Source organism: Rana temporaria, chromosome 2 (assembly GCF_905171775.1).
Source record: "Rana temporaria chromosome 2, aRanTem1.1, whole genome shotgun sequence".
Lineage (NCBI taxonomy): Eukaryota > Metazoa > Chordata > Amphibia > Anura > Ranidae > Rana > Rana temporaria.
In genome coordinates, this window is record NC_053490.1 from 519,596,082 (window position 1) to 519,622,872 (window position 26,791).

General features: G+C 47.5%; 1 protein-coding gene across 1 annotated transcript in view; it reads right to left on the bottom strand.

The window, feature by feature from the left end:
* LOC120928007 overlaps positions 1-17,715 on the bottom strand; it is a 54,318-nt gene extending 36,603 nt beyond the window's left edge. The window contains exons 1-3 of the mRNA XM_040339065.1: positions 17,604-17,715; positions 7,748-8,086; positions 2,459-2,662 (exon numbers count right to left, since the gene is read on the bottom strand). Coding sequence (XP_040194999.1) covers positions 2,459-2,662; positions 7,748-8,086; positions 17,604-17,652 — 592 coding nt within the window. The 5' untranslated portion in view covers positions 17,653-17,715. The remainder of the gene's footprint in view (positions 1-2,458; positions 2,663-7,747; positions 8,087-17,603) is intronic.
* Between the last annotated feature and the right edge of the window lie 9,076 nt (positions 17,716-26,791).

Here is a 26,791-nt window from a genome sequence, read left to right on the forward strand (position 1 = left end):
AAACAGAAGCTGGTTATTGGCTTTTTTTTCCCCCTTACGCTGATAACAAAGAAAGAAAAAAAAAAAAGAAAGCCGGTAACTGTTACAGGGACATCGGTCCCAACATTGCCCACCAGTGCTGCTAATTAGTGCCGCCAATTAGTGCCACCCATCAGTACTGCTAATTAATGCCCACTAATGCCGCCAATCAGTCCCCACCAGTGCCACCTATTAGTACACATAAGTGCCGCCTTGTCAGTGCAGCATAAAAAAATATATATCTGTTTGCTAAATTTTATAACAAATTATGAAAATTGTATTTATTTATTTTTTTCAAAATGTTGTCTTTTTTGTTTCTTTAGCAAAAAAAAAAAAAAAACAGCAGCACTTTCTTACTGGGCACTTAAACCCCCTTCCTGCCCAGAGGACTTTTTGCGATTCGGCACTGCGTCGCTTTAACCGACAATTGCGCGGTCGTGCGACGTGACTCCCAAACAAAATTGATGTCCTTTTTTTCCCACAAATAGAGCTTTCTTTTGGTGGTATTTGATCACCTCTGCGGTTTTTATTTTTTGCGCTATAAACAAAAATAGAGCGACAATTTTGAAAAAAATGCAATATTTTTTACTTTTTGCTATAATAAATATCCCCCAAAAACATATATAAAACTATTTGTTTTCCTCAGTTTAGGCCGATACGTATTCTTCTACCTGCGCTATAAACAAAAATAGAGCGACAATTTAAAAAAAAAAAAAAAAAAAAAAGTTTACTTGTTGCTATAATAAATAGCTCAATTTTTTTTATCCTCAGTCTAGGCCGATACGTATTCTACATTTTTTTTTACTAGTAATGGCGGCGATTTGCGATTTTTATTGCGACAATATGGCGGACACATTGGACACTTTTGACACATTGTTGGCACCATTCACATTTATACTGCAATCAGTGCTATAAATATGCATCAATTACTGTATAAATGTGACTGGCAGGGAAGGGGTTAACACTAGGGGGTGAGGAAGGGGTTAAATGTATTCCCTATATAGTGTTCTAACTGTGGGGGGAGGGGGGTGACTGGGGGAGGTGACCGATCTGTGTCCCTATGTACAAGAGACACAGATCGGTCTACTCTCTCCCCTGACAGCACCGCTGTCTGTGAGAGCCGGCAATGAGAAATGATCTCATATGTAAACATATGAGATCATCTCTCATTGGCCGCACAGATCGCCTAGCAAACGGCCACTCCGATTGGCCGTTCACGGCGATCTGTGATTGGCTGTGTCCAAGGGACACGGCCAGCACAGAAGTTCCCCGCTGCGTGCTCGGGAGCGCGCGTGGGGAACGCGGAAAGGGGCGGACGTTAAATGACAGCGCCCCAGAGAAGTAGAACCACCCTGCGGCCGTATATAGTCGTACGGCCGTCGGGAAGTGGTTAAATACCACCAAAAGAAAGCTCTATTTGTGTGAAAAAAAAAATGATAAAAATTTTGTATGGATGTGACAGCGCTGAAAGTTGAAAATTTACCTGGGCAGGAAGGGGGTGAAAGTGCTCAGTAAGCAAGTGGTTAATAATTAAATTGCAACAAACATCTGTATTGATGGATTTAGAAAATCATGGAACGGATGATTTTTAATGTTTGAACTGTGTATTTTATTGGTAAATATGAAAGTTAGCAAATTAACCACAGACACAAAAGGCCCAGATTCTCAAAGGGCTTACGACGGCGCAACGCAATGTACGCAGTCGCAAGTCCTAATTTGGGCCGTCATATCTATGCGACTGATTCTTAGAATCAGTTACGCATAGATATCTATTAGATCCGACAGGCGTAAGGCTCTTACGCTGTCGGATCTTAAATGCAATTTTTTTTTTTAGCCGCTAGGTGTCGCCTTCGTCGTTTTCCCCGTCGAGTATGCAAATTAGCTAAATACGCGAATTCCCGAACGTACGCGCGGTCGACGCAGTGAAGTTACGACGTTTACATTAGTTTTGCGCAGCTTAAAGTTGCCCCTGCTATATGAGGGGCAACCAATGTTAAGTATGGCCGTCGTTCCCGCGTCGAAATTTTTAAATTTACGTAGTTTGCGTAAGTCGTCCGTGAATGGGGCTGGATGCCATTTACGTTCACGTCGAAACCAATGACGTCATTTGGAGCAATGCACCCTGGGATATTTTCCGGACGGCGCATTCGCAGTACGTTTGGCGCGGGAACGCGCCTAATTTAAATGCTACACGCCCCCTACCCGGCTAATTTGAATTAGGCGGGCTTGCGCCGGGTGATTTAAGCTACGCCGCCGCAACTTTACAGGCAAGTTCTTTGTGAATAAAGCACTTGCCTGTAAAACATGCGGCGGCTTAACGTAAATCAGATACGTTACGCCCGCACAGTTTTACGCCCATATACGAGAATCTGGGCCATAAAGATTAAAATATGCAGATCAACCTAGACTCATTTCATATAAATGCACACTTACTACCCACCTTGAACGCTCTCTTTCTCCAACCAGAATTCACATGTTGGGTGGATATTCGGGTCCAAGTATTGACCTTTCACAGTGAAAAAATTTGGCGCACCAATTTTCTTCTCGATAAGCTGGACAGACTGGCGCGTCCGTATTTCCAGAGGATTCAAGTCTATTCTGCGGTAATTTCCTTGGCCAATACAGAACACTTCATTTACTGACTCTGTAAAAAATGACATACAATATACAATATTTTAAAGGATCAATAAAACGTTCAGCCACTATAGAAATGTACCTGCATGCTCAAAAGTCACAAGTCTACATGTCCATAGCTGTTGCTTACTACGAAATGTTTAGAAACGTAAAATTGCTGGATGGCTTGCCTTGGCAGCTTACAATGTTCATCAGTGAAGCCTCATCAGCGCCCATCAGTGAAGAAAAATTAGTAATTACAAAATCGCATTAACCACTTAAGCCCCGAACCTTTAGGCAGCTAAATGCCCAGGCCAGGTTTTGCGATTCGGCACTGCGTCGCTTTAACAGACAATTGCGCGGTCGTGCGACGTGGCTCCCAAACAAAATTGGCGTCCTTTTTCCCCCACAAATAGAGATTTCTTTTGGTGGTATTTGATCACCTCTGCGGTTTTTATTTTTTTGCGCTATAAACAAAAATAGAGCGACAATTTTGAAAAAAATTCAATATTTTTTACTTTTTGCTATAATAAATATCCCCCAAAAACATACATAAAAATGTTTTTTCCCCTCAGTTTAGGCCGATACATATTCTTCTACCTATTTTTGGTAAAAAATCGCAATAAGCGTTTATCGATTGGTTTGCGCAAAATTTATAGCGTTTACAAAATAGGGGATAGTTTTATTGCATTTTTATTAATTATTTTTTTTTTTACTACTAATGGCGGCGATCAACGATTTTTTTCGTGACTGCGACATTATGGCGGACGCTTCGGACAATTTTGACACATTTTTGGGACCATTGTAATTTTCACCGCAAAAAAATGCATTTAAATTGCATTGTTTATTGTGAAAATGACAGTTGCAGTTTGGGAGTTAACCACAGGGGGCGCTGAAGGAGTTAGGGTTCACCTAATGTGTGTTTACAACTGTAGGGGGGTGTGGCTGTAGGACTGACGTCATCGATTGTGTCTCCCTATAAAAGGGATCACTCGATCGATGCAGCCGCCACAGTGAAGCACGGGGAAGACGTGTTTACATACGGCTCTCCCCGTTCTTCAGCTCCGGGGACCGATCGCGAGGGGACGGCTATAAACGAATAGCCGCGCCGTCGTCCTGGATCGCTCCCCGCGGGTATCCGACCGCCGCATGTAGCGGGGGGGGGGGGGGGGGGGGTCCCCGATCGGACCCCTGACCCGCGGAAAGGCGGGGACATACATGTACGCCCATATGCCTGTACGTGCCATTCTGCCGACGTATATCTACATGCGGCGGTCGGCAACCGGTTAACAAAAGTTAAACAATTTCAGGCTCTTTTAATTTATTTAGAAAAAAATAACCCCAGCGGGGATTAAATACCACCAAAAGAATGCCCTATTTGTGTGAAAAACAAAATGATAAAAATGGAATTTGGGTACAGTGTAGCATGACCGTGTAATTGTCATTCAAAGTGTGACAGCGCTGAAAGCTGAAAATTGGCCTGGGCAGGGAGGGGGTAAAAGTGCCCAGTGTTGAAGTGGATAATGTACTCAAGTTTTAGACACTAGGCTTCATGTTGAAGGAAAAGCCCTTCAAAGTCACATTGTCTTGAGAATTGCTTGTGCCACACAGAAAAGGCTTATGCCGCGTACACACGATCGGACATCCCGACGGAATGTTGGCTCAAACTGGTTTTGCATACACACGATCACATAAATGTCAGTAATTACGATCGCCAAGAACGCGGTGACGTACAACGAGCCGAGAAAAAATTAAGTTCAATGATTCCGAGCATGCGCTGAATTGTTTCCGAGCATGTGCAGGATTTTTGTGCGTCGGAATTGGATGCACATGAGAACTTTTGTTGTTGGAAAAATTGAGAACCAGCTCTCAATCATTTGTCGGAAATTCCGACAGCAAATGTCTGATGGAGCCTACACACGGTCGGAATATCTGACCAAAAGCTCACATCGAACATTTGTTGTCGGAAAATCCGATCGTGTGTATGCGGCATTAGGCTTCATGTACACTGGCCTACATTTACCATGACCAAAAAAAGAAAAAAAAAAAGGGGAAAAAAAAAAATGCTGCAAAATTGGGCTGCGATTTTCCTGCGATTTGTGTTTTACCTGCAGGCAGTGGTCAAAACGTTCCTATCCTAAACAGGAGGAGGGAGGGAGGGAGGGAGTTAAAATGCACAAAATAGAACTATACATTCACATCTATAAGTAATAACACCAGAGATTGTCAATTCAGGGAAAATCCAGTTGCCCATTGGGGAAGACTGAACCATGCGTTTTTTTTTGTCTTCCTCTAGATCAGTGGTCTCCAAACTGCGAGTCAGGGGCCAGATGCCTCTCGGGGGATCAGGAAGGAATTTTTTCCCCTGCTGTAGCAAATTTGATCATGCGCTGCTGTTTTTTTTTTGCCTTCCTCTGGATCAACTGTGGGTATATAATTGTGTATATGGGATTGTATGATATATATATATTTTTTTTAATGGTTGAACTTGATGGACTTGTGTCTTTTTTCAACCTGACTAAACATGTAAACTATGGGCCAGATTCAGGTACAATTGCGCCCGTGTAACGTAAGCCGTTTACGTTACACCGCCGCAAGTTTTCAGTTTTAGTGCCCGATCCACAAAGCACTTACCTGGAAACTTGCGGCGGTGTATCGTAAATACGTCCGGCGCAAGGCGGTCCAAATCGAATGGGCGGGTACAATTTAAATTAGGCGCGCTCCCGCGCCGGACCTACTGCGCATGCTCAGTTTCTAAATTCCCGCCGTGCTTTGCACGAACTGACGTCATTTTTTCGATCGGCGACGTGCGTATCGTACTTCCGTATTCCCGGACGTGTTACGCAAACGACGTGAAATTTTAAATTTCGACGCGGGAACGACGGCCATACTTTAGACAGCAATACGTTTGCTGTCTAAAGTGAAGGCACCCAAAACGACGACTAACTTTGCGACGGGAAACTAGACTAGCGGCGACGTAGCGAACGCGAAAAACTGTTGTGGATCGCCGTAACTCCTAATTTGCATACCCGACGCTGGTTTACGACGCGAACTCCCCACAGCGGCGGCCGCGGTACTGCATGCTAAGATCCGACAGTGTAAAACAATTACACCTGCCGGATCTTAGGGATATCTATGCGTAACTGATTCTATGAATCAGTCGCATAGATACTCTGAGAGACACGACGGAGTATCTCCTTTGTGAATCTGGGCCAATGTAAATAAATATTAGCCCATTCATCGAAATTGATGTTTTCATAATTATATATATGGAAAAAACATCTTATATTAAATCTAAGAATTTACAGAGACATATCTGTTTAAAAACATTGCCGAAACAGGAAAATATGTATGGTAAACCAATGTTTGTATGAGCCAGAAAATAATGGACATTCAGAATATGTCTTGGATTGCTTTAAAATGGGTCTGTAATTCACAATATCTCCCAGGATATATGCCATATTAGAATAGTGACTCATCCTAGTGTCGCTGCTCTGCATGTAATTGTGGCTTGTACTAATTGACCCTGTAATTGTGTGAAGGTGTATTGATGATAATATGTATTGTAAGTTAGCAGACAGCCAGACTAGGAAGCCTAAAGGTCATGTGTCTGAGTCATCAGCTGTAGTTAATTAGCTCATGTAAATTAGCTCAGGTCCCGGAGTCAGTGTGTCTGCTAAGAGATGTATTGAGGATGATGTGTATTGGGGGGCTCGTTATGTAACCATCGTGTGATGTTGTGGGTGGAGTTTGGTCATTGTTCATGTGAATACTGCAGTATTCTTTTGGTGTATATAAGAACCTGCTTTCTCAATAAAGATTGTCAGACCTGCTGGAAACCTACAAACAGAGCCGTGTCTCACTGTGGCGGCGTATCGATCGAGTGATCCCTTTTATAAGGGAGACTCGATCAATGACGTCAGTCCTACAGCCACACCCCCCCTACAGTTGTAAACACACACTAGGTGAACACTAACTCCTACAGCGCCCCCTGTGGTTAACTCCCAAACTGCAACTGTCATTTTCACAATAAACAATGCAATTTAAATGCATTTTTTGCTGTGAAAATGACAATGGTCCCCAAAATGTGTCAAAATTGTCCGAAGTGTCCGCCATAATGTCGCAGTCACGAAAAAAATCACTGATCGCCGCCATAAGTAGTAAAAAAAAAAAAAATTAATAAAAATGCAATAAAACTATCCCCTATTTTATAAACGCTATACATTTTGCGCAAACCAACCGATAAACGATTATTGCGATTTTTTTTTACCAAAAATAGGTAGAAGAATACGTATCGGCCTAAACTGAGGAAAACATTTCTTTTTATATATGTTTTTGGGGGATATTTATTATAGCAAAATGTAAAAAATATTGAATTTTTTTCAAAATTGTCGCTCTATTTTTGTTTATAGCGCAAAAAATAAAAACCGCAGAGGTGATCAAATACCACCAAAAGAAAGCTCTATTTGTGGGGAAAAAAAGACGCCAATTTTGTTTGGGAGCCACGTCGCACGACCGCGCAATTGTCTGTTAAAGCGACACAGTGCCGAATCGCAAAACCTGGCCTGGGCATTTAGCTGCAAAATGGTCCGGGGCTTAAGCGGTTAAAGAAAAAAATTCCCTTTAAGCCGTCCTAAGGCTGCATTCACACCTGAACGCGGCGTATTGTACTGCGATTTGTCGCATCAAATTGCAGCGTTTTGTCCCGCGATTTTCTGCGACAAAACGCGGCGTTTTTTAGCCTACAATGCGCCGGAGGGGTGATTTAACATTGTCGGCTATGCCGAACGCCGCCTGAAAAAAGGGTCCGGGACTTGTTTTGAGCTTCAGGCGTACAGCGTTTCGGCGTGGAGATGTGAACCATCTCCATAGCCGACAATGTTAAATCACCCCTCCAGCGTATTGCAGGCTGCAAAAGCGTGGGGCGTCGGGCGTAAAAACGCCTAGGTGTGAATGCAGCCTAATACAAACACATGTGTTCTTCATATCTGCATTCCCACACCACTTACAGCGGACCTCTGTTGTCTGTGATGGAGGTTTACTCAAACTAAATGGATTTTGGAGGCAGATCACAACAGCAAACGCAAAATGCAACTACACGCCAAATGTGACTTACTGAGATCCGTCAGGCAAACCTCTCCAGTGAAGGCACCATTGGGATATGCATTAAACAAGCAGTTGTAGCAACCTTCATCTTCCCTTTCCAGCTTTGTAATCAATATCGAGGATTCTGTTGAATTGGCATACAGAACGGTGATGTGTTTCTTGAACCGATCGGTGATGTGTGTGCCGTACTTCTCACTGCAGGTCACCATGTTCTGACTTTCCTTCCCCCTCTTCTTCTGCCAGGTGATTTGTAGAACCTCCAGATTAGCCTGGAACTCACAGGTCAGAGTGACATTTCCCGACAGCTCTGCAGAGTTTGAGCTTCTACATATCACCCGAGGTGGTGATGCTGGAAAGAAGAAAAAGTGGTTATAGAAACATAAAAGGCACATAAAAAAAAAAAAAACAACATAGCATGAAGGAAATACAATAAAAAAAGTTGGGACGCACCGAAATTTCGGCTGCCGAAACATAACGGCCGAAGATGGCGTTTTCGGCACATTGCCGAAAGGAAAAAAATGCCTATAATGGAGGGGGGCCTGCCCCTGGTGCCGCCCATTACGGGGGGGGGTCGTTCTGGAGTGCCCCAGTCCTCTCCTCCTCGCCGCAATCTCCATGTGTCAGGGAGCTTAACTGCACAGACCGCAGTAACAATGTCCCGCCTCCTGTGACAGACGGCCCACTGATCCAATGGTGGGACATTGAATCAGTGTGACGCGATTACAGGAGGCGGGACATTACTACAGCGACCCGGGCACATAAAATACAGCCACATGACACACGGAGATCGCTGCTGATCCAGGCACAGGCAGGCTGCATGACGGGCACTGGTAGGCTTCTGGGCACTGGTGAGGCACAGGCAGGCTGCAAATGATGGGCACTGGTGAGGCTGAATTGATCTCCTGCACCATGTTCACAGTCTCTGACCATCTCCTGCACCATGTCCCCAGTCTCTGACCATCTCCGGCACCGTGTCCCCAGTCTCTGACCATCTCCGGCACCGTGTCCCCAGTCTCTGACCATCTCCGGCACCGTGTCCCCAGTCTCTGACCATCTCCGGCACCGTGTCCCCAGTCTCTGACCATCTCCGGCACCGTGTCCCCAGTCTCTGACCATCTCCGGCACCGTGTCCCCAGTCTCTGACCATCTCCGGCACCGTGTCCCCAGTCTCTGACCATCTCCGGCACCGTGTCCCCAGTCCCTGACCATCTCCGGCACCGTGTCCCCAGTCCCTGACCATCTCCGGCACCGTGTCCCCAGTCTCTGACCATCTCCGGCACCGTGTCCCCAGTCTCTGACCATCTCCGGCACCGTGTCCCCAGTCTCTGACCATCTCCGGCACCGTGTCCCCAGTCTCTGACCATCTCCGGCACCGTGTCCCCAGTCTCTGACCATCTCCGGCACCGTGTCCCCAGTCTCTGACCATGTCCTGCACCATGTCCACAGTCTCTGACCATCTCCTGCACCATGTCCACAGTCTCTGACCATCTCCGGCACCGTGTCCACAGTCTCTGACCATCTCTGGCACCGTGTCCCCAGTCTCTGACCATCTCCGGCACCGTGTCCCCAGTCTCTGACCATCTCCGGCACCGTGTCCCCAGTCTCTGACCATCTCCGGCACCGTGTCCCCAGTCTCTGACCATCTCCGGCACCGTGTCCCCAGTCTCTGACCATCTCCGGCACCGTGTCCCCAGTCCCTGACCATCTCCGGCACCTTGTCCCCAGTCTCTGACCATCTCCGGCACTGTGTCCCCAGTCTCTGACCATCTCCGGCACCGTGTCCCCAGTCCCTGACCATCTCCGGCACCGTGTCCCCAGTCTCTGACCATCTCCGGCACCGTGTCCCCAGTCCCTGACCATCTCCGGCACCGTGTCCCCAGTCTCTGACCATCTCCTGCACCATGTCCCCTGTCTCTGACCATCTCCGGCACCATGTCCCCAGTCTCTGACCATCTCCTGCACCATGTCCCCAGTCTCTGACCATCTCCTGCACCGTGTCCCCAGTCTCTGACCATCTCCTGCACCATGCCCCCAGTCTCTGACCATCTCCTGCACCATGTCCCCAGTCTCTGACCATCTCCGGCACCGTGTCCCCAGTCTCTGACCATCTCCGTCACCATGTCCCCAGTCTCTGACCATCTCCTGCATCATATCTGCTAGAGGTGCACCACATGGAAATGTTGCTAATACTATTAGCAATGTGTTATATAAAAATATATAAATTGTATTTAAAATATAAATATGTTTTTTAAAACAGTCATTTTCGATATCGGTTTTCGGCGTAGTGTATTCTTCATTTTCGGTATCGGTTTCAGCACCAAAATTTCCATTCGGTGCACCCCTATAAAAAAAATATATGTCATTTCCAGCAAAACAGCAAAATTAACCACTTGCCGCCCGCCAATGACAGATTGACGGCGGCAAAGTGGTTGTAGAATCCTGACTGGACGTCAAATGACGTCCTCAGAATTCTGAGCCGCTGCGCGCCCCCGATCGTTGTTGCGGTGTGTCAGTCTGACACCCCGCAACACCGATCTCGGTAAAGAGTCTCTCACGGAGACTCTTTACCACGTGTCTTCAACCACGGCTGATCACGATGTAAACAGGAAGAGCCGTTGATGGCTCTTCCTCACTCGCGTCTGACAGACGTGAGTAGAGGAGAGCCGATCGGCGGCTCTCCTGACAGGGGGGGTTTGCGCTGATTATTTATCAGCGCAGCCCCCCTCGGATCGCCACACTGGACCACCAGGGATGGAAAAAAAAAAAAAGGGGGCCAAAAAAAGTAAAAAATAAATAAATAAAAAAGTCACAAAAATAAAAATAAAAGGCTGGAAAAAAAAAAAAGATGCCAATCAGTGCCCACAAATGGGCACTGACTGGCAACATAAGTAAATTAGTGCTGCCCCACAGTGTCCATCAGTGCCGCCCCACAATGTCCATCAGTGCCCATCTGTGCCACCCCACAGTGCCCATCTGTGCCACCCATAAGTGCCGCCCATGAGTGCCCATCTGTGCCGCCTATGAGTGCCCATCAGTGCCGCACATACCAGCGCCGCTAATCAGTGCCACCTCATCTGTGCCCGTCAGTACTACCTCATCGATGTCCATCAGTGCCATTTCATCTGTGCCCATCAGTGCCGCCATATCAGTGCCCGTAATTGAAAGAGAAAACTTACTTATTTACAAAAAAAATTACAGAAAAAAATAAAAACCTAATTTTTTTTTCAACATTTTCAGTCTTTTTTTAGTTGTTGCGCAAAAAAAAAAAAAAAAAAAAAAAAAAAATAAAAAGAAGAGGTGATCAAATACCACCAAAAGAAAGCTCTATTTGTGGGGGAAAAAGGACGCCAATTTTGTTTGGGTACAGTGTAGCACGACCGCGCAATTGCCATTCAAAGTGCCACAGCGCTGAAAGCTGAAAATTGGCTTGGGCGGGAAGGTGCGTAAGTGCCCTGTATGGAAGTGGTTAAGCTCTATTCCTTCACAAGCTTTTTATCAGGACAGGGGTGGCGAGATCTCCGTATCCAAGTACCAGATGTGGTCCAACCATTGCTGTTGCCCGTTTCATTTCTTTGATATTACAGAGAATGAAGTAAGAGGAGTGAGACATCATGCTCTCGCAAAGTTAGAACAACAATAACTGATGGTTGAAATGCCGAGGATAGTGAATTAGACTATACCCCATCCAACAACTTGGTCCCCTGCTGACTTGGCACCATCCACAGGCTGCTTAACGTGGTTGTATACCCTCTGCTAGTACTTGCACCTACAGATAAACCTACATTAAGGCTTACCTGTAGGTGCTTGCAATATCTCCCTAACCTACAAGGTGTGCCAGTAAAAAAAAATATTAAAAGCCAGCAGCTACAAATACTGCAGCTGCTGACTTTTAATATTAGGACACTTACCTGTCCTGGAGTCCAGCGCCGTCCGCAGCAGAGGATGAGCGATCGCTCGTCACCCTGCTGCTCCCCCCGCCATCCTCGGTGAGGGAACCAGGAAGTGAAGCGCTCCGGCTTCACTACCCGGTTCCCTACGGCGCATGCGCGAGTCGCGCTACGCCTGCCGATTGGCTCACACGCTGTGTGCTGGGAGCCGAGTGTTCCCAGCATACAACAGGCGACAGACGGGAAGCAAGGAAAAACCCGTCTTTTGCCCGTGACGTGTGGCCGGAAGTGGGTGCAAATACCTGTCTTTAGACAGGTATCTGCACCCCCCTCCCCCCTGAAAGGTGTCAAATGTGACACCGGAGGGGGGGAGGGTTCCGATCAGCGTGAGTTCCACTTTAGGGTGGAGCTCCGCTTTAAGGAGATATTTGTAGAAAAGCGGGCGCCGATGTCTACGGCACATGCGCCGTAGACAACGGCGCAGGCGCACTGAGCGCGGCAGGTCTTGAATGGGAGCCTGCCGGAAAGTTCCCCCGAAATGTGCACATGCGCGGGGATCGTGCGGTTCCGTGCGCATGCGCGGGAGTGACATCATCGCCGCTCCGGCCAGTCACAGCCCCGGAGCGGAGATACCCGCAAGTCACTCCGGGTATCATGGCGGCGACAGAGGACGTGTCCGAGAACCGCTGGGGGGGGCTTTGATCGAAGGTAAGTAATTGATAATGAGCTAGTATGCTAGTCACACTAGCTCATTATGCCTTTGCCTTACAGGTTTTTTTTTTTAATAATTGGGAGTAAACAACTGCTTTAAAGCGAAGTTCCACCCAAAAGTGGAACTTCCGCTTATCCGATTCCTCCCCCTCCCCCCTGGTACCACCCTTTGGGTGATCGCCTCTCCCTGTCGGCTTGACCACGTCAGAGGCTCCATACCACGATCGGAATTGCACAGCACCTCTGATCACTGCGCGCCCCCTCGCTAGCTTGTTATCTTGAACACGTCATATGATGTCCAATCAGGATAACTAAACCACTTTGCCGACGTTGTATTGCTATATGGCGGGCGGCAAGTGGTTATACAGCGGTAAAGCGCTGCTAAAACGAGCGGTGCTTTACTGCTATCGCAGCCCCAGTGTGAAAGGGCTCTTAAAGAGCACCTGTCATTTCAGATCCATCCTGGCAGCGCCTGTTAGCGGGCTTCCACTCACCTGCTGCCGCCACGTCCCTCACCTTTGTGTCACTGCTGCAATCCCCAGACGTCCCATTAAAGTGAATGGGACTGTCGGCGGTGAGCCAATAGCGGGTCGGAGGAGGAGTCGCTACGGGGGAGAGATGACAGTTGCTCTTCAAAAATTATAACGTTCGGCTTCTGTCGGAAAGTCGTGACGCGCAGTATACGCCGGTCGGGGGAACGTCAATCAACTAGGTCCAGCAAGACTCATACCCGGAAGCCGAGGGATGAAACGGCGATATCGAGGTATGTACGAAAAAAAAATAAAAAAGCCAGCCTACCCGCAGTGTAAGCAGTCTTCCGAATGTATTGTTAGAATTTTTTTTTAGGGGGAACCACCCCTTTAAGACCCGGACCATATTGCTGGTCAATGACCGGGCCACTTTTTGCGATTCGGCACTGCGTCGCTTTAACTGACAATTGCGCGGTCGTGTGACGTGGCTCCCAAACAAAATTGGCGTCCTTTTTTTTCCCACAAATAGAGCTTTCTTTTGGTGGTATTTGATCACCTCTGCGTTTTTTAGTTTTTGCGCTATAAACAAAAATAGAGCGACAAGTTTGAAAAAAATTAATATTTTTTACTTTTTGCTATAATAAATATCCCCAATAAAATACATAAAAAAAAAATAATTTCCTCAGTTTAGGGCGATACGTATTCTTCTACCTATTTTTCGTAAAAAAAAACGCAATAAACGTTTATTGATCGGTTTGCGCAAAAGTTATAGCTTTTACAAAATAGGGGATAGTTTTATGGCATTTTTATTAATATTTTTTTTACTAGTAATGGAGGCGATCAGCGATTTTTTTTCGGTACTGCGACATTATGGCGGGCACCTGACACATTTTTAGGACCATTGCCATTTTTATAGCGATCAGTGCTATAAAAATGAATTGATTACTATAAAAATGCCACTGGCAGTGATGGGGTTAACACTAGGGGGCGGGGAAGGGGTTAAGTATGTTACCTGGGTGTGTTCTAACTGTAGGGGGGGGGCCTCACTAGGGGGAATTACTGATTGCTGTTCATACATTGTATGAACAGACAGTCAGGCATTTCCCCCCTGACAGGACCGGGAGCTGTGTGTTTACATGCACACAGCTCCCGGTCCTCGCTCTGTAACGAGTGATCGCGGGTGCCCGGCGGCGATCGCGCTCGCCGGGCACACGCACAGGAGTCGGCCCCTATTGGCTGATGGGCGAGGTGACGTAGAGCTATGTGCTCTCGCCCAGCAGAGCTGACCTGCCGCCGTAAAACTGCGGCGGCTGGTCGGCAAGTGTGATGCATACTATCCCTTTATGCTTTACCTTTGCAGGGAAACAAAGAGGACCCATCAGTGTTTACTTCCTCTTTAACCGCTTGCGGACCAGCGCACAATGAAATACGTCGGCACAATGGCAAGGCTGCGCAAATGGGCATACAGGTACGTCCCCTTTAAATCGTGGCATAGTGGGCGCGCACCCGTCGTGTGCTCCGTGACCGTGGACTCGATGTCTGCCGGTGTCCCCGCGATCGCGTCACGAAGAGGCAGAACGGGGAGATGCCTATGTAAACAAGTCACTGCCTAGTGACATGACAGTGATCTACTGCTCCCTGTCATCGGGAGCAGTGATCACTGTCGTGTCACAGTAAGCCCCGCCCCCACACAGTTAGAATCACTCCCTAGGACACATTTAACCCCTTCCTCACCCTCTAGTGTTAACCCATTCACTACCAGTGTCATTTACACAATAATCAGTGCATTTTTATAGCTCTGATAGCTGTATAAATGTGAATGGTCCCAAAATAGTGTCAAAGGTGTCTGATATGTCCGCCATAATGTCGCAGTCATGATAAAAATCGCTGATCGCCGCCATTACTAATAATAAAAAAAAATTATAATAAAAATACCATAAAACTTTCCCCTATTTTGTAGACTCTATGGCCCAGATTCTCGTAGAATGGAGTAAATGTGGGCGGGCGTAACGTATCTCATTTACGTTACGCCGCCGCAAGTTTTTCATGCAAGTGCTTTATTCACAAGGCACTTGCGTGTAAAGTTGCGGCGGCGTAGCGTAAATCACCCGGCGCAAGCCCGCCTAATTCAAATCAGGCGGGTAGGGGGCGTGTAGCATTTAAATTAAGCGCGTTCCCGCGCCGAACATACTGCGCATGCGCCGTCCGTAAAATATCCCAGGGTGCATTGCTCCAAATGACGTCGCAAGGACCTCATTGGTTTCGATGTGAACGTAAATGGCGTCCAGCCCCATTCACGGACGACTTATGCAAACAACGTAAATTTAGAAATTTCGACGCGGGAACGACGGCCATACTTAACATTGGTTGCGCCTCATATACCCAGGGGCAACTTTACGCCGGGAAAAGTCTAACGTAAACATCGTAACTTTACTGCGTCGGCCGCGCGTACGTCGTACCGGAATTCGCGTATCTAGCTAATTTGCATACTCGACGGGGAAAACGACGGCGGCGACACCTAGCGGGCAAAAAAAATTAATTTAAGATCCGACGGCATAAGAGACTTACGCCTGTCGGATCTAATGGCGTAACTGATTCTAAGAGTCAGTCGCATAGATACGACGGGCCAGATTAGGACTTACGACGGCGTACATGGCGCTGCGCCGTCGTAAGCCCTTTGAGAATCTTGGCCTATAACTTTTGCGTAAACCAATCAAACACTTATTGCGATTTTTTTATTTTTTTTAACGAAAAATAGGTAGAAGAATACGTATCGGCCTAAACTGAGGGGAAAAAAATATATATATTTTTATATATATTTTTTTAGGGATATTTATTATAGCAAAAAGTAAAAAATATTGAATTGTTTTAAAAATAGTCGCTTTTTTTTTGTTTATAGCACAAAAAAAAAAAAAACGCAGAGGTGATCAATTACCACCAAAAGAAAGCTCTATTTGTGGGGGAAAAGGGACGCCAATTTTGTTTGGGTGCCACGTCGCACGACCGCGCAATTGTCAGTTAACCACTTAGGCCCCTTGCACACTGGGGCGTTTTTCATGCGGTACAGCGCTAAAAATAGCGCTGCTATACCGCATGAAAAATCATGCCCTGTAGTGTTCAATGTGAAAGCCCGAAGGCTTTCACATTGAAGCGGTGCGCTAGCAGGAGCGCACCAAAAGTCCTGCTAGCCGCATCTTTACCGCGGTATGTTCACCGCTCCTATACCGCGCCTTTCCATTGAAATCAATGGGAAAGCGCGGTAATACCGCCCGCAACGCGGGGGTTAAAACCTCACCGCTAGCGCCCGAATATCGCGGTAAATACGACGGTATAGCCGCGCTACAAATAGCGCGGCTATACCGTCACCGCGGCTGCACGCCTCAATGTGAAAGCAGCCTTAAGGACCCCTTCACGCCGATATACGTCGGCAGAAGGGCACAAGCACGTACCTGTACGTCCTATTTAAGAGGCCAGCCGTGGGGTCGCCGGCGCGCTCGCGACACAGTCTGAAGCTCCGTGACCGCTCCCGCGGACCCGATCGCCGCCGGTGTCCCGCGATCGGTCATAGAAGCTGAAGAACGGGGAGAGGTGAGTGTAAACACACCTTCCCCGTTCTTCTCTGTGGCGGTGACACTGATCGTCTGTTGCCTGATATAGGGAATGACGATCAGTGACATCACACGTCCAGCCACGCCCCCCTACAGTCAGAAACACACACGTAACCCCTACAGCGCCCCCTAGTGGTTAACTCCTAAACTGCAATTGTCATTTTCACAGTAAACAATGCATTTTTATAGCACTTTTTGCTGTGAAAATGACAATGGTCCCAAAAATGTGTCAAAATTGTCCGAAGTGTCCGCCATAATGTCGCAGTCACTAAAAAAAAAAAAAATTATAAAAATGCCATAAAACTATCCCCTATTTTGTAAACTCTATAAATTCTGCGCAAACCAATCGATAAACGCTTATTGCAATTTTTTTTACCAAAAATAGGTAGAAGAATACGTATCGGCCTAAACTGAGGAAAAAATAAATGTTATATATTTTTTTGGGGGATATTTATTTATTATAGTAAAAAATATTGCATTTTTTTCAAAATTGTCGCTCTATTTTTGTTTATAGCGCAAAAAAAATAAAAACCGCAGAGGTGATCAAATATCACCAAAAGAAAGCTTGTAGGGGAAAAAAAGGACGCCAATTTTGTTTGGGAGCCACGTCGCACGACTGCGCAATTGTCAGTTAAAGCGACGCAGTGCCGAATCGCAAAAAGGGGCCAGGTCCTTAACCTGCATAATGGTCCGGGGGCTTAAGTGGTTAAAGCGACGCAGTGCCGAATCGCAAAAAAATGCTCTGGTCAGGAAGGGGGGTAAAATTATTAAAGTAAAGCAGCGGCGTATTCCAATGGCCTGGTCAGGAAGGGGGATAATCTTCTGGAGGTGAAGTGGTTAACCCCCCCCATTTTTATGTATTTTTTGTTTAGATATATAAAGGGGGCGGGGTCAGGCGCTGCTTTTAGCGCTTTTCTCAGACGCAGGACTAAATCAAGGGAAATGATTGGTGCTCAGAATGAAGCGCACGCTCTGTCGCTCCTTCACATCCAGCTGACCCACAAATAAGCCTCTGACTGGTCCACAGACATGACAAGAAGGGACATGAGAGCAGTACAGAGATCACACCCGCCATAGACAGAAGTGAAAGTCACCCACCCACAATAAACAGCTTTCCCTCACAGCACATGTAGAAGTGTCACTGTGACCGGAAATAGTCCACACCTCCCCCCCGGGGGGTCCCTACTTACCTACAGCGGCCGACACCGCCCCTAACAGGACGATCAGCAGACCCCTCATTCCCGAACACCTGACTGACTGATTCTGGCGGGCAAATCAGAGGAGCGGGGCTGTGTTTGAATTCGCCCGCTCTAGGGATCATGACATGGGATTTCACGGCTTCTGCCCAATGGCAAGCCAGGGATCCGCCCCCCCTCACTGCCTTCTGTCCTCAGGGTCAGACTCAGCATGTATTTCTATCAGATAGAGTGCATGTGTGTGATTTCTTGTCTGTATAGATGACAGCATGCTGATCTACAGAGATTGTGCCGAGTTACAGTATTGGGTGAGGAGTCCCCCGTATGGTCAGGGTGGGATGAGGTGTCCCCGTATGGTCAGGGTGGGATGAGGTGACCCCGTATGGTCAGGGTGGGGTGAGGTGTCACTGTATGGTCAGGGTGGGGTGAGGTGTCACTGTATGGTCAGGGTGGGGTGAGGTGTCCCTGTATGGTCAGGGTGGGATGAGGCGTCACTGTATGGTCAGGGTGGCATGAGGTGTCCCTGTATGGTCAGGGTGGGATGAGGCGTCACTGTATGGTCAGGGTGGGATGAGGTGTCCCTGTATGGTCAGGGTGGGATGAGGTGTCCCCGTATGGTCAGGGTGGGATGAGGTGTCCCCGTATGGTCAGGGTGGGATGAGGTGTCCCCGTATGGTCAGGGTGGGATGAGGTGTCCCCGTATGGTCAGGGTGGGATGAGGTGTCCCCGTATGGTCAGGGTGGGATGAGGTGTGCCTGTATGGTCAGGGTGGGATGAGGTGTCCCTGTATGGTCAGGGTGGGATGAGGTGTCCCCGTATGGTCAGGGTGGGGTGAGGTGTCCCCGTATGGTCAGGGTGGGGTGAGGCGTCCCCGTATGGTCAGGGTGGGATGAGGCGACCCCGTATGGTCAGGGTGGGATGAGGCGACCCCGTATGGTCAGGGTGGGATGAGGCGACCCTGTATGGTCAGGGTGGGGTGGGATGAGGTGTCCCCGTATGGTCAGGGTGGGGTGTCCCCGTATGGTCAGGGTGGGGTGTCCCCGTATGGTCAGGGTGGGATGAGGTGTCCCTGTATGGTCAGGGTGGGATGAGGTGTCCCCGTATGGTCAGGGTGGGATGAGGCGTCCCCGTATGGTCAGGGTGGGATGAGGCGTCCCCGTATGGTCAGGGTGGGATGAGGCGTCCCCGTATGGTCAGGGTGGGATGAGGTGACCCTGTATGGTCAGGGTGAGGTGTCCCTGTATGGTCAGGGTGGGATGAGGTGTCCCTGTATGGTCAGGGTGGGATGAGGTGTCCCCGTATGGTCAGGGTGGGATGAGGTGACCCCGTATGGTCAGGGTGGGATGCGGTGTCCCTGTATGGTCAGGGTGGGATGAGGTGACCCCGTATGGTCAGGGTGGGATGAGGTGACCCTCTATGGTCAGGGTGGGATGAGGTGTCCCTGTATGGTCAGGGTGGGATGAGGTGTCCCCGTATGGTCAGGGTGGGATGAGGTGTCCCCGTATGGTCAGGGTGGGATGAGGTGACCCCGTATGGTCAGGGTGGGATGAGGTGTCCCTGTATGGTCAGGGTGGGATGAGGTGTCCCCGTATGGTCAGGGTGGGATGAGGTGTCCCCGTACGGTCAGGGTGGGATGAGGTGTCCCCGTATGGTCAGGGTGGGATGAGGTGACCCTGTATGGTCAGGGTGGGCTGTAAGGTCCACACATCACACATGAGGAGTACAGAGATCACACCCGCCATATACAGAAGTGAAAGTCACCCCCCCCCCCACAATAAACAGCTTTCCCTCACAACCAGGGATGTCTGGTCACCCTACCCTAAAGAGCCGACCGCCCGCTCTAAAAAAAACGGCTGCAGGCATCACCCAGGTATAACCCCTGAAGCCGTGAACACAAATGTGCGTGTGGTTGGCGCTAAAGGGTTAAGATTCGGCCACTTCAACCTCTTCACGCCGACCATATGGGAAAAATGCGGCCCCACTTGACTGGGAATCTTCCATGGGGCTGCATGTTTCCATATCTCCCTTTGTGCTGTGCGTTCCCAGCACAGAGACTGGGGTTTTGCATGAGCCTGGGGCCCCCTACTAACGTTCGTGACCCCGGAACTCCAGAGTCTGGGTCACCTGATTGCTGTGGTAGCCTCTGATTGGCTATCGGTGATCAGCCACTGTGAAGCCCACCCCCGTGTCTTCTTTCTCTGTGAGTGGAGGAGAGAAATACTTAGGGCCACACTCACAGTGAGAGTACGCCGGCGTACTTTCAAATTTGCCACGTCGTATCTTTAGTTTGAATCCTCAAACCAAGATAAGATACGACGGCTTCTAAACGACAAGCGTACGCCTTCGGATCGTAGGTGCAATACTTCGGCGCCCGCTGGGTGGAGTTCGCGTTGTTTTCGCGTTGTTTTCCGCGTCGGGTATGCTAATTAGCTTTTTCCGTCGATCCACGAAGGTACGCGCGGCCGTTGCATTCTCTTACGTCGTCTCTAGTCGGCTTTTCCCGGCGTATAGTTAAAGCTGCTATTTCGTGGCGTATAGATAGACTTGCGATGTTAAAGTATGGCCGTCGTTACCGCGTCAAATTTTAATTTTTTTTTTTTTCGTCCGTGAATGGGGATGGACGTAACTCATGTCTACGTTCAAAAAATGACGTCGGTGCGACGTCATTTCGCGCAAAGCACGGCGGGAAATTTCGAAACGGAGCATGCGCATTTCAATCGGCGCGGGGACGCGCTTCATTTAAATGAATCACGCCCCCTACCCGCCCCAATTTGAAATACGCGCCGAGAAATGCACTACGCCGCCGTAACTTACGGCGCAAAATCTTCCTGGATTCGAAATTCCTCCAGGTAAGATACGGCGGCGTAGCGTATCTCTGATACGCTGCGCCAGGGCAATTCTTTGAGAGTCTGGCCCTTAGTCTCTTTCTCTCATTGCTGAAAAATAATAATCATAATGGATGACCTGTCCTTGGTCCTGCCGCCTCTTGGGATACTTGCATGATATTTCCCAGGAGGCTACAGAAGGCGGCACACAAAGGAAGTGGACTTTGAACGCCATTGGCAGCTGGTTGCCTGGACCTGGAAGATGCAGCATGCTGAAGAGGACCAGGATGGCGGCGTGAGACCAAGGCCTTGTCACCTAAACTGTGGGACACGCTGGATTTGCTCTGCAGGTAAGTATGCAATTTGAAAATAATCTGGTAATACAGGTAAGAGGTGAAAAAAAAGCTTTAAAGCGGAGTTCAACCCAAAAATTGAACTTCCTCTTTAAGGGAAGGTGGCCCCCTGACATGCCACATTTGGCATGTCATATTTTTTGGGGGGGGGGGGGGGGGGAGCGGAAACCCTCTTTTTAGATGGTTCCAACTCCCACTTCCTCTTGGGGCGATGGAAGGAAGTTCACCTCTCCCCCCTCCCTCTCGGCAATCATCTGGGACACATCACAGGTCCCAGATGATTGCTCAGCCAATAACGGTGCGCAGCACGGCTCGCGCATGTGCAGTGCGTGCCCGGCTGCGAAGCCAGGCGCCCACAGTGACAATGCCAGCGCCGCTGAGAGGAGGAGGAGACGAGCGGGGGCTTCCTTCTTCTGCATCACTGGACAGGTAAGAGTCTGATTATTAAAAGCCAGCAGCTGCAGTTTTTGTAGCTGCTGACCTTTTAATATATATATATATATATATTAGTGCTGTCAAGCGATTAAAATTTTTAATCGCGATTAATCGCATTAATGTCATAGTTAACTCACGATTAATCGCGCCATTAAGGAGGTTCACCCTTTAAAATTTTTTTTTTTTTTTTCTTATTTTTTTTTTTTTTTTTTATAATATTAAATTGTGTTTTTTTAATTTTTTTACATTTTGATCACTTTTATTGCTGTCACAAGGAATGTAAACATCCCTTGTGACAGCAATAGGTGGTGACAGAGGTACTCTTTATGGAGGGATCGGGGGTCTAAAAGACCTCCGAGCCCTCCTTTGCACTTCAAAGTATTCAGATCGCCGAAAACGGCGATTCTGAATACTGTGTACTTTTTTAAATCCGGCGCCATTGGCAGCCGAGAAACCCGGAAGTGACGTCATGACGTCGCTTCCGTGGTTTCAATGCGGAGACTGAATCAAAGCCGTTTACGGCTTAGTGTCAGTCTCCAACCTGGACACAGAAGGCGGCGGATCGAGGATCGGGTCTCCCGGTGGGACGGGAGGCCCGGTCAGAGCGGCGAAAGGCGGCGGGAGGGGGGGATGTCCCCTCCCGCTCCTCCGGCATAACAACCGAGCGGCTTTTAGCCGCATCGGTTGTTATGTTTGGATAGCCGATCGCCCGCTCTAAACAACGGTACCGGGATGATGCCTGCGGCTGCAGGCATCATCCCGGTATAACCCCCGAACGCTGCCTCGTTAATCGCGCGATAAAAAAATTTACGGCGTTAACGTGGGTTTGCGTTAACGCTGTTAATAGCGCGTTTAACTGACAGCACTAATATATATATATATATATATATATATATATAAATATTTAAATATTTTTTTTAGTAGGAACTCCAGACTGCAGTAAAAGTAGTGCATGGACTACTATACAAAACGACTAAACCATGTGATCCGTTGCAGGCAATTGCACTGATTTTGCGACCTGTGTTTGGGGTGTCATTAAAGCGGTTGTAAACCCGCATGAAAAAAAAAAAAAAATTTTTCCTCCTGTAAGGGAAAAGTCATAATGAGCACCGCATATTAGCTCATTATGAAATACTTACCTCGGAACGAGGTGCGTATCACTTACCTGGTTCACGCCGAGCGAGATTTCATCTTGCCTCGGCGTGTATTCCGGGTATCGCCGCTCCAGCACTGTGATTGGCTGGAGCGGCGATGACGTGCGCGCGGGAGATTTAAGACTCGGCAAGGTCCGGCGGCTGCCGGTCCTTTCGCCGTAGATCCCCCCCAGCGCATGCGCAGCGGCGCATTGCGAGGGGAATATCTCCTAAACCGTGCAGGTTTAGGAGATATTCTCCTTACCTACAGGTAAGCCTTGTTATAGGCTTACCTGTAGGTAAAAGTACAAAAAGTGGGTTTACAACCACTTTAAGTTAGCACTCTAGTCAATATTCCAATCGCACACGTTCACGTAGCTATACATCATCTCACCATTCAGCCACGTGCCCCCCGCTTGCCCCTGATGCCGACGCGCATGCCCAGCGGGCGTGATCACCGTCAGGCACCTGCGATTGCTTGTTACAGAGCGAGAACCGGGAGCTGTGTGTGTAAACACACAGCTCCCTGTCCTGTCAGGGGGAGAAATGCCTGATCGTCTGTTCATACAATGTATGAACAGCGATCTGTCATTTCCCCATGTCAGTCCCACCCCCCCTTCAGTTAGAACACACCCAGGGAACATAATTAACCCCTTCCTCGCCCCTGGTGTTAACCCCTTCCCTGCCAGTGGCATTTTTATAGCACTGATCGCTGTGGATAGGCACTACAAGTCCCAGCATTGCACCACAGGTTGCTCTGGATAGGCACTACAAGTCCCAGCATTGCACCACAGGTTGCTCTGGATAGGCACTACAAGTCCCAGCATTGCACCACAGGTTGCTCTGGATAGGCACTACAAGTCCCAGCATTGCACCACAGGTTGCTCTGGATATTTTGGCACTTCTCTCCTTCATGTAAAAAATGTTTTTGCTAGAAAATGAATCAGAACCCACCAAACATTATATATATTTTTTTAGCAGACATCCTAGGGAATAAAATGGCGGTCATTGCAACTTTTTTTCTCGCAAGGTATTTGCGCAATAATTTTTCAAACACCTTTTTTGGGGGAAAAAAACAGTTTCATGAATTAAAAAATAACAAAACAGTAAAGTAAGCCCAATTTTTTTGTATAATGTGAAAGATGATGTTACGCCGAGTAAATAGATACCTAACATGTCACGCTTTAAAATTGCGCACACTCATGGAATGGCGCCAAACTTCTGTACTTCAAAATCACCATAGGCGACGCTTTAATTTTTTTTACAGGTTACTATTTTCGAGTTACAGAGGAGGTCTTGTGCTAGAATTGTTGCACACGCTGTAACGCACGCGACGATACCTCATATGTGGGGTTTGAACGGCGTTTACATATGTGGGCAGGACTTGCATGCGTGTTCGCTTCTGCGTGCGAGCTACCGGGGATAGTGGCGCTTTAAAAAAAAAACATTTTTCATTTTTTTTTTTTTTACTTAAAGGGGTGGTTCCCCCTAAAACAAATTTCTAACAATACATTCGGACGACTGCTTACACTGCGGGTAGGCTGGCTTTTTTTTTTTTTCGTACATACCTCGATCATATCGCATATCGCCGTTTCATCCCTCGGCTTCCGGGTATGAGTCTTGCTGGACCTAGTTGATTGACGTTCCTCCGACCGGCGCATACTGCGCGTCACGACTTTCCGACAGAAGCCGAACGTCATTGCGCAGGCGCCGTATAGAGTCGGCTCTATACGGCGCCTGCGCAGCAACGTTCGGCTTCTTTCGGAAAGTCGCAACGTCAAGTATGCGTCGGTCGGAGGAACGTCAATCAACTAGGAACGCCCACCGCCACAAAACTCATACCCGGAAGTCGAGGGATGAAACGGCGATATCGAGGTATGTACGAAAAAAAAAAAAAGCCAGCCTACCCGCAGTGTAAGCAGTCTTCCAAATGTATAGTTAGACATTTGTTTTAAGGGGGAACCACCGCTTTAATTTCTTTATTTTTACACTTTTATTTTTTATTTTTATTTTTTTTGATCACTTTTATTCCTATTCCAAGGAATGTAAACATCCCATGTAATAGGAATCAGTGTGCCAGGTCCTCTTTATGGGTCAATAAGACCCCACATCTCTCCTCCAGGCTTACAAGCATGAAATCGGTGAAAAAACATTCACCGATCTCACACCGCCAGCCGCGATTGCGGCTTTGTTTACTTCCGGGTACCGGGCGTGACGTCATAACGTCGCGCCCGGACCTCCGACGGTCATAGAGATGACTGGTGACCATCTGGTCACCAGTCACCTCTATGCTTCCCCAGCCAGCGGCTGAAGACGGTGATATCTGAATGATGCCTCCAGCTGCCCCCATCATTCAGATATCACCGCACAAACAGAGGACATATTTTCTCGTACTGCGATGGGCAAGTGGTTACCCAATACCACACTATTGCATCTTTATTTATTCACCACATTAGTGCATCATTAATTTATACTTTGTATATTAGTAGGCGCCAACACCTACTATTCCCTTCTTTTCATTTCTTATCCCACTCCGGTGGGGTACACATGTAGGGGCAGCCACTTTAGGTATACTTTAGGTATACATCTCTTTTCCTTTTTATTTATTTCTTATCGGAACCTCTAGCAGCACACACCTACATCACCTCTCCTGCAGCACATTTTAAAGTTATTTCCGTAGCGCGGATTCATTTTTACTCTTTCAGAGGTGATCAAATACCACCAAAAGAAAGCTCTATTTGTGGGGGGAAAAGGGACGCCAATTTTGTTTGGGAGCCACGTCGCACGACGGCGCAATTGTCAGTTAAAGCGACGCAGTGCCGAATCGCAAAAGTGGCTTGGTCATTGGGCAGCCAATTTTTCCGGGGCTGAAGTGGTTAAGTACATTAGGGGAATTTTAAATGGTAGACACCACAAACCTTTTACTTAAATAATTATAATAATAAAAATTCAGTTCACACAAATCATTTTCTAAATAAATATTTTTATTGTTTAAAAAAATATAAAATTGAAAACACACGGTAAAATAAAACATATGACTCAAAATATTGACAGAATTTTTGCAACTTTTTTTTATGAAAGAAAGTGCTGGAAAAATATGAAATCAACGGCATCATCCCTTTATTCTGCAGGTCCAGCACTGTTATTACTGTTACCAATGACACCAATGCTGGGGATTATTACTGTTACCAATGATACCACTGCTGGGGGTTATTACTGCTGCCAATGACACCACTGCTGGGGGTTATTACTGCTGCCAATGACACCACTGCTGGGGGTTATTACTGCTGCCAATGACACCACTGCTGGGGGTTATTACTGCTGCCAATGACACAACTGCCAAGGTTTATTACTGCTGCCAATGACACCAATGCTGGGCATTATTACTGTTGCCAATGATACCACTGCTGGGGGTAATTACTACTGACAATGACATCACTGCTGGGGGTAATTACTACTGACAATGACATCACTGCTGGGGGTTATTACTGCTGCCAATGATACAACTGCCGAGGGTTATTATTGCTGGCAATGACACCAATGCTGGGCATTATTACTGTTGCCAATGATACCACTGCTGGGGGTAATTACTACTGACAATGACATCACTGCTGGGGGTAATTACTACTGACAATGACATCACTGCTGGGGGTTATTACTGCTGCCAATGATACAACTGCCGAGGGTTATTATTGCTGCCAATGACACCAATGCTGGGGATTATTACTGTTACCAATGATACCACTGCTAGGGGTTATTACTACTGACAATGACACCACTGCTGGGGGTTATTACTGCTGCCAATGACGCCACTGCTGGGGGTTATTACTGCTGCCAATGACACAACTGCCAAGGTTTATTACTGCTGCCAATGACACCAATGCTGGGGGTAATTACTACTGACAATGACATCACTGCTGGGGGTTATTACTGATGCCAATGACACTACTAGGGGGTTATTACTGCAAAGAATCCTGGGGGTACTATTACTACCAATTATCCAATTCTGGGACCCTCTTTGCTCCCACACAACAAGGCATACACCATAAAGAGCCACCCACTTTATTGGACATGCCTCCAGGTGTTTTTTCTTTATACTTCCAGGTGTGTCCCTCCTATCTATACACACATATCTTATATACCTAAATCTACATACAGTAACAGCATAAACAGCAATAACAATACACCGAAGAAGAGGTATGGACAGGTCCTGGGTTTGCCATGTTTCATTTAAAATGCCCTTTTGGAATTTTCCATGGGGAATACCCACCATAAACCTCTTTAAAGTACAAAGTGGTTGCCATATACAGTGGGCCAGCCATCGTCTTTCATAGCACAGCCATATAATTATTCTACCAGTGCATCAGTTTCACAGCATAATACATTTCATTTCAACAGCAACACACAAGAGCCCTATTAGTCCCCATTCACACTTG